Source organism: Marmota marmota, unplaced genomic scaffold (assembly GCF_001458135.2).
Source record: "Marmota marmota marmota unplaced genomic scaffold, marMar, whole genome shotgun sequence".
Taxonomy (NCBI): Eukaryota; Metazoa; Chordata; class Mammalia; order Rodentia; family Sciuridae; genus Marmota; species Marmota marmota.
In genome coordinates this window covers 29,137,318-29,146,076 of record NW_026000229.1, presented here as the reverse complement: position 1 = coordinate 29,146,076, position 8,759 = coordinate 29,137,318, and the positions used below count along the sequence as shown (strand labels likewise).

Here is an 8,759-nt window from a genome sequence, read left to right as displayed (position 1 = left end):
TTTTTTTTTTTTTTTCCCTCAACCATTCCTAACTGCTGCTAGGTTATCAATTGTTAGCAAACAGAACTAATTCTGGGTGCAGTGTCACATGCCTGAAATTCCAGTAACTCAGGAGGCTGAGGCAGGAGCATCCAAGTTTGAGGCCAGCCTCAGCAACTTAGTGAATGAGACCCTATTTCAAAAGGGGAGGGGGGAGGGAGGGAGGGAGAGGGAGAGAGAGTGGGAGAAAGTATGTGTATGTATGTGTGTATGTGTGTGTGTGTGTGTGTGTGTGTGTGTGTATGTCTCACACACACATTTTTTATGCCATTCTAGCGACAGAACCTAAGGACTCATGCATGCTAGGGAAGCATTCTACCACTGAGTTATATCCCCCCAAGCTATACTCCCCGTCCCAGAAAAGGGGTATTAAAACAGATATTAATGAAATTCATAGGATCATTAGGGATTGTTTCAAAAATAATACATCAAAAAGACAGAAAATCTAGAGGAATGGGTAAATTTATGTACACATAAAACCTACCAAAATTGAACCAAGAGGATACAAAATTCCTCAACAGATCCATAATTACATCCACCTACTCTAGCCACACCCTACCCACCCAAGTAACCACCCAGTTAACCCCTATCAGCATCTTAATAAATTGATTAACTTAAGGCTCTCATAACCCAATTACTTCATCTATAAATTTTCTTGCATTGTCTCACACATGAGCTTTTAGGGGCCACCTCATATCTAAACAGTAACAAGAACCTAGAAATAAACTCATACAATAATAGCCAACTGATACTTGAAAAAGATGCAAACATACACTGGAGAATGAGATAGCCTCTTCAACAAATGGTGTTAGGAAAACTGGATATCCACATACAAAAGACCAAAACTAGACTCTTATCTCTCATCCTGTACAAAAAACAACTCAAAATGGAACTAATATCTTAAAGTAAGATCTGAAACTCTCAAAAAATCAAAAACACTTCAAGATACTGGCATAGGCAACAATTTGCTGTATAGGACTCTAATGGCTAAGGGAACAAAATAAGAACTGACAAATGGTATTACATCATATTAACAAGCTTCTGTACAGCAAAGGAAAAAAAATCACCAGAGTGATGAAATAATCTACAGAATGGGAGAAAATCTTTGCCAGTTATTTATCTGATAGAGGATTAATGTAAAACATACATAAAGAATGCAAAACAAAACAAAAGTGGGCTGGGATTTTGGATCAGTGGTAGAGCATTTGCCTAATATGTGTGGGGCACTGGGTTCGATTTTCAGCACCACATAAAAATAAATGAATAAAGTAAAGACATAATAATCAATGTCTAAAAAAAAATTAAAAACAAAAGTGATCCAGTCAACAAGCTAATTATCTGAGTAGACACTTCTCAAAAGAAATACAAATAAATGGTCAGTATATGAAACAATGCTATCTTTAACCACAAGGAAAACGTAAATCAAAACCACATTGAGATTCCATCTCACTTGTTATGATTAATATAAAAACAAAAAAAATGTTGGCAAGGATGTGGGGAAAAAGGAACCCTTATGCATGATGGGTGGGAATGTAAATTAGTACAGTCATTATGGAAAACAATATGGTGGCTCCTCAAAAAATTGAACTACCATTTGATCCAGCTATATCATTCCTGGGTGTCTGTCTCAAGGAAATAATGACAGCATATAAAAGAGGTATCTGGGGAGAAGGGGGAAAATGTGGCTGGCTGTGTTGCCCCTATCTCCAATGGCCGTGTATTTTGCTGCCTGGGCCTTGGCCATGGTCCCACATCCACCTTTTGTAAAACCTGCTCACAGGACTAGTGACACACAAATGAATGAATCCAGGTGTCGTGGGTGCGTGTGGACAAGATGAGGGGCTACGCTGAGGAGTTCATTGACTAGGGGAAGCTGAGATACACCAACAAATGAGCTATGAGCATGGCTGACTTCTGGCTCACAGAAAAGGACTTGATCCCAAAGCAGTTTCAAGTACTGACGCCTCAATTCCAAGATCAGAATGGGGGATACACAAGAATGCTGCAGATCCCAAACAGGATTAGGTCAAGATGGCAGTGATCGAATATAAAGGGAACTGCCTCTCACCCCTGCCTCTACCTCACAGAGACAGCAACCTTATAGACCTAAACCAGTTGCTTCAGGATCTGTAGCAGGACCTCTACCAGAACCAGGAAGCAAGCCTCAGCAGCTTCCAAACAGCTCAACTACCAAGGATCTAACTGGAGCAGGAAGGTCTGTGACTCTCTTCAGTGCCTGTGATCACAGGCCTTTGGAATTCTTTTAATGTATGAGAAGAACTGGAACTAGAATTGTAAAATGGACAGTCTTAATGGGGCCCAGAACCTTCTTCTGGGGAGCCACATAGCCCTCTCTTTACATAGTAGATAAAATTCCTTACATGAATATAGGTAAATTGGTCTTTCTGTCTTCCCCTAGGATTTCTAGAAAATAATAAGCTGTCATCTGGGATAATAAATTTATGGATAATTATAATAGCCAAGATATGGGGGCCATTAATAAATGAATGGATAAAGAATATATGGTATATATACACACAATGGAATATTTACTAAGCCAAAAAGAAGAATGGAAGTATGCTACTACAAGATATCAAGTTAATAAGCAAAATAAGCCAGACACAAAAAGACAAGTATCTAATGTTTACTCTCAAATGTCTCAGGTATATTAGAAGACTCAAGGCAAAACTTTTCAATATAGTGATAATGTCAGAATATATTATACTCTGAATAATTTGAAGAAATTTAGTAAAATACCAGAGAATCCAGGTTGTTGACTAACCAAAACTATGATATACTGGTTGGAAAGGGTAAAAGCATATTTGTATGTTTTTGGGGAACAGATAATAGGAAAACAAAGTTCAGTCCTTGTCTTCTTTAGAACATCAATAGATGTGGCCTAAAACTGAAATGTGAGGATAAAGCATTATAAGGATGCAAACTTTAGAAATAATATCCACTTAAAATACTATGGACACACTTACTTTCCCCCTCTTTACTTTTCTATCATTTGTTTTACTTGCTTTATTGCTCTCACTAGAATATAAAATATAAAAAGTAGCAGCCAGAATCTTTGTCTTGTTTTCCATTATGGGCTTTTAGTATTTCATTAAGAAATATGATGAATGGGATAAATTTTGCACATAACCTTTACTGACATTAAGAAAGTTCCTTCTATTTTTATGTTACCATGAATAGACAATGAATTTTATCAAATGGCTTTTTTGAAGCTCTTGATATGAGCTTATGACTTTCCTCCTTTTATCTACAATCATGCATCATAGTAATCATACTTCTGAATGTTAAATCAACTTGCATTCCTGGAATAAACCCAATGTGGCCACGATATATACTGGTAAATTTAGTATATCAAAAAAGAATGAGCTAGGCATGGTGGTGCATGCTTGTAATCCCAGTGGCTTGGCTGAGACAGGAGGATCGCGGGTTCAAAGTCAGCCTCAGCAAAAGTGAAGCCCTAAGCAACTTAGTGAGACCCTGTCTCTAAATAAAATACTAAATAGGGCTGGGGATGTGGCTCAGTGGTTGAGTGTCCCTGAGTTCAATCCCTAGTCCACCCCCACTCCAAAAAAAAAAGTGATAAGGGGTAACTTTTATAATCATTCAACTTGTCAATTTTAGAGATACACACACACACACACACACACACAATTTTGACTCAAAAAATAACAGCTGTGTTGGACACAGTGGCATGTGCCAGTAGTCCCAGCTAGTTGGTAGGCTTCAGGAGGACTGCTTGAGCTCAGAAGTTTGAGGCCAGCCTATGCAACAATCATCTCCAAAAACATCAGAAATACCACCATGGTATAGAAAGTGCAAAACAAGTATGACAGGTTACCTTTTGTGTAAAATATGAGAGAAAAGATTTGTTATATATGACTACATAAGTATTAAATTCTAGACGCAGACAGAAATAATAGTGGCAGTACATGAGATTGGCATGAAAGGGAACTTTTCAAGTATGTATATTTTAATTTCAAATCAACAAATTTATTAGCTATTTTTAAAAGTTAAACAAAAAAATAGGTTGAATACATGATATTCAGTTTGTAAAAGCTAAAATCAGCAGATTTGTAAAGCTGAGTCTTTATATTGCATCTTTACAGACTAAACAATTTCTGAATAATATTAGAATGTTTAGGATTATATGACTTAATCTCAAGATTATAGTATGACTGGACTAGAATCTTTGTCTTCTGATTCCCAGACCATTCATTATTCAGGCATATGACAAACATACAATACATTTAAAGCTTAAATATGTTAGCTAACAACCCATCAAGTTAAACTACTCACCTTTTTCTGAATGAAGAGAAATGTTAGCCTTGTGACATTCCGTAAATCCAGCAAAAGAACTCACAGGTTTCAAAGTGTTTCCAGGAGGAATATCATTCTGTATATATTATACATGTATATAATTTTAAAATAATTGAACTGAATTTCAAGCCACTATTATAATATAAAAGAGTTTCTTGATCTACTTAGCTCAATATGCTTTATTCTACCTGGACAACAAATCATGATTATTTTCTTCAATGTCAAACTTCATGAAAACACCCTGCGCAATTGCTTATTGGTCATAAATTTATTTGATGAATGCTTTCCATAGTAATACAAGTTCAAGAAAATTTTGGGAAAATTAAGAAAACTGTGGGGAAAAAAATAAAGTCTTTATTGATTCATGGGAAGGAGAAGCTGCTGTCTTATATCAACATAGTGAAAATAGTGCTTTGGAGGAGGCCATTTCTTTTTAATGGGCTTAGTAGCTTTGTTACTGAATAAAGTATACTTGTATAAGCTATATATACCAAAGGATTTATCTTCTCATTTTTTATCAAACTTCAAATTTTCTTCAAATTTGTTCTGACTTATACAGATAATGACTTTTAAAAAAAATTTTTTAGTTATAGATGGATGAAATATCTTTATTTTTGTTTGTTTATTTTTATGTGGTGCTGACGATCAAACCCAGTGCCTCACATGTGTGAGGTAGGCGCTCCACCACTGAGCCAGAACCCCAGCCCCCAGATAAGATCTTTAAATGTCTTTACAATGTCCCTTACTATTTTCTATTATTTATACATTTAGAAAATCCTGTTTGCTTTACTGACTTAAAAAATATTCCTATTTCCTTAAAATTTTTCTAAGCTTTCAATTTTTACATTTAACTCTAAAAATTCACCCAAGTTTATGATGTGATATGAGAACATAAGCAACTTTCCTGAATTTCCATCCAATTGTCCAAAGTCTTTCTCTCCTCATCAATTTTTAAGACAACATTCCTTATTAATTTTAATTTTTTGAAGGGTTATTTCTAGGTGAGATAAAATGTTTTGCTAAGTGTCCATGTTTTAACCATGCTAGCTGCAAAATATTTCAGTGTCTAACAGCTAATTCTCTTTCTTTTTTTAAATCACTTTTTCCCCCAGATGAACTCATAAATCACATTGAACAATTTGGGGAAGATCTCACACTTGCATACTATTTTGTTTTCTCAACTACAACAATACTAGGCAACCTTTAAAAAATTTCCAAACCTCTACCATCAGAAAGAGTGGATTTCAAAATGTTACTACTACAATAGAGTAGAGCTTTAATTAAATTAACTTGTATCTCAAGAAAAATTAAAGCTTTTCTAGCTTTGCTCTTCACATGTAGCTAATGTATAAAAACAAGATAAAAAGTGCTGAATTACTTTCTATGGTTACAATACAGATTCTAATTTCCTTTCTGATTTGAGCTGTTTCTCCTGGAATCAGTTCAAGCTATTTCTTGTTTGCTTTATCTGTTTTAAACACTTTCTCTGATATACTCTTGGATACAATGACATATCAGTTTCCAGAACAATCTATGAAAAGGAATCCTAACCTGAAACTAATGCATAGGTTTTCAAGGCAACTGTAAAATCCTACTTTAATAGAAAAAGTATGTATCTGTGCTTTTTCTAGGAAAAGGGTCTGTAGTTTTCACCAGAAATCCACAAATGATCAAAATTCACCATCATGAGGTGAGTTCATTGTTCTCTTATAGTTTTAGAAAATTACTCAAAATTGTTTAATTCAAAACATTTCAGTAGCTACCATCTTTCTACTAACTTACAGGACCTTACACTTTCTTCTTGCTTTTTCCAAGAAACCTGTCCACATGAGATTTTTTAGTGTACTCCTCTATTTTACATTTATTGTTAAAAGATAAAACCTGTTGGGAAACCTGTTGTTTCACTCTTTTCCATTAAGAGGTGTTCTTTAACTTTTTCTTCTATGTGTATCAATTGCTTTGCAACAGCAAAATGATGCCACCAGAGTGTGGTAATACAATAATAATTTGCAGATAGGAAAAAGAAGATATTATTTAAATAATTCCATATAATAAATAAACTAACTTTGATAGAGACTTATCTGTTCTACTTCTCATCTTTTCTCATTTCTTTCTCTTTTCATCATGTGTTAGCTAAGGGTAGCTACATGCACTTAATCCATTTACTCAGCTCTTTCTTCCTAAATAATTACACATAATAGAAAATTCAGACCTTTAAAAATATGCCATAGAATTAAAATTGTTAGAAAACACTGCAAATTATGATTTTATGGTTAAGTCCACTGAAACCATACCTACATCCTATATCTAATTTTCTGACTCCCATGTATACTAATGAAACATTACCTGATATTTAGGCATCTCAGAATACTCCAAAATCGTGTTTTCAACATCATTCTGCTGTTCCTATTTGAGGCAAGAAAACTATATAAATATTTTCAAGCATAAAGGCAAATACAGAAAAAAAAACCCCATAATTATTACATCTCAATTTGCATATAATCACCAACTAAATTCCAAGTTAACAATATGTAGTTAGTAGACATTATATTCAATATTTTAATCAGAATATATGTAATTAAAAATACAAATGTTAATATAAATATCAAAGTGCATTTAAGTCTACCTTTTATATGTAAGGTAATATGTTCTGACAATTACACAATTAAGTTTGGATTATATAAGGAAGAATTACCTATAGAAACTCTAGGTTATGATTTTCTGGGGATAGCTTTAGGAAAAAAAAAAAATGTTTTTGTGTGTAGTGCTGGGGATTGAACCCAGGACCTTATGCATGCAAGGCAAGCACTCTACCAACTGAACTATATCCCCAGCAGGGGAAAAAATATTTTTTTAAATTGTATTTGTCACCTGATCATTTCTACAATGTGAGTTCCTTAAGGGACTAAGAAGCATAATACTTTTCTAGGTCTTTTTAAATATCTTGGTATAGATACATTATTATTATTATTACTGGGAGGGGAGGGCAGGGATTGAATTTAGGGGCCCATGACCACTGAGCCACATCCCCAGCCCTATTTGTATTTTATTTAGAGACAGGGTCTCACTGAGTTGCATATCAACTCTTTGAACTGCTGCTCAAGCCTCCTAAGCTGCTGGAATTATAGGTGGGTGCCACTATGCACGGCTTACCTACATTATTGCCCTTCAGTGTTAAAAGTAATTTGTGAAGGCAATATTAAGAAATAAAAAAACTGATTTCAGGCAGAAAACATACCCTCCTTTTTTCTTTTTTTTCCCCCAATTGTTCTATACATTTCAAAACTTAGAAACAAACATTTATTGACAATCTAGCCTTTGTACATTACATATATCTCTTTATTTCTAGGCTATGGTTTTCCTTGAGCCAGGATCATGTTGTAAATAAACTTTGGGGCCAGGAAAAATTTTTGAGAAAAATGCTAAATGGGTGGTTTTTTGCTTTAATTTTATCTAATAAAAAATGCAAGCTATTTGTACATTTTTTTTTCATGTTCCTCAACTGCTTCTACTTTCTTTCATATTGTGTATAGTTTCAAATATGTGGGATTATCATGTTGGTGGTCTCTGCTAAAACTATGTATTTACTGAAAAAAAAAAGTTTAATTCTACTTTGAACTAAGTATCAAAATTGTGAAATAAAAATAAGTCATGCTCTTACAAGTATGTACTTACAGATAATAGTTCTTTTATTTTGTTTGATGTTTCTTTAAACCTCTGTAAATCCATGCTATCTCTGTGCCCTTTAACAGAAAAAAAAAAAAATCACAATAAAAAATTTTTGTTCTTCCTTATCAAGTAAATGACATTGTCTAAAGTCTATAAAGGCAAATGAAGGTTGTTTTATAAGTAATTTTGATGGCTTTGCAATTTCTTTTTGCATTTCTGCTAAATACTATTAAAATATTTGCCAACAACAACAAGTGCTGGCGAGGATGTGGGGAAAAGGGTACACTTGTACATTGCTGGTGGGACTGCAAATTGGTGCAGCCAATTTGGAAAGCAGTATGGAGATTTCTTGGAAAGCTGGGAATGGAGCCACCATTTGACCCAGCTATTCCCCTTCTCCGTCTATTCCCTAAAGACCTAAAAAGAGCATGCTACAGGGACACTGCTACATCGATGTTCATAGCAGCACAATTCACAATAGCAAGACTGTGGAACCAACCTAGATGCCCTTCAATAGACGAATGGATTTAAAAAAAATGTGGCATTTATACACAATGGAGTATTACTCTGCATTAAAAAAATGACAAAAATCATAGAATTTGCAGGGAAATGGATGGCTTAGAGCAGATTATGCTAAGTGAAGTTAGCCAAATCCCTAAAAAAACAAATGCCAAAAGAAGTCGAGACGGAGTGGTCGGCGTCTCTCAAGGCACGGG

At 34.5% G+C, this 8,759-nt stretch overlaps 1 protein-coding gene and 1 pseudogene across 4 annotated transcripts in view; one reads left to right on the top strand and one right to left on the bottom strand.

Moving 5' to 3' along the window:
- The window catches only part of LOC107137545, a 6,574-nt pseudogene extending 4,040 nt beyond the window's left edge, over positions 1-2,534 (top strand).
- Positions 1-8,759, bottom strand: part of Trpm7 (transient receptor potential cation channel subfamily M member 7) — a 106,655-nt gene that overhangs the window by 23,736 nt on the left and 74,160 nt on the right. For all 4 annotated transcript variants that reach the window (XM_048793113.1, XM_048793114.1, XM_015480669.2 and 1 more), the window contains 3 exons: positions 8,050-8,117; positions 6,721-6,780; positions 4,354-4,450 (listed from right to left, as the gene is read on the bottom strand). In XM_048793113.1, coding sequence (XP_048649070.1) covers positions 4,354-4,450; positions 6,721-6,780; positions 8,050-8,117 — 225 coding nt within the window. The remainder of the gene's footprint in view (positions 1-4,353; positions 4,451-6,720; positions 6,781-8,049; positions 8,118-8,759) is intronic.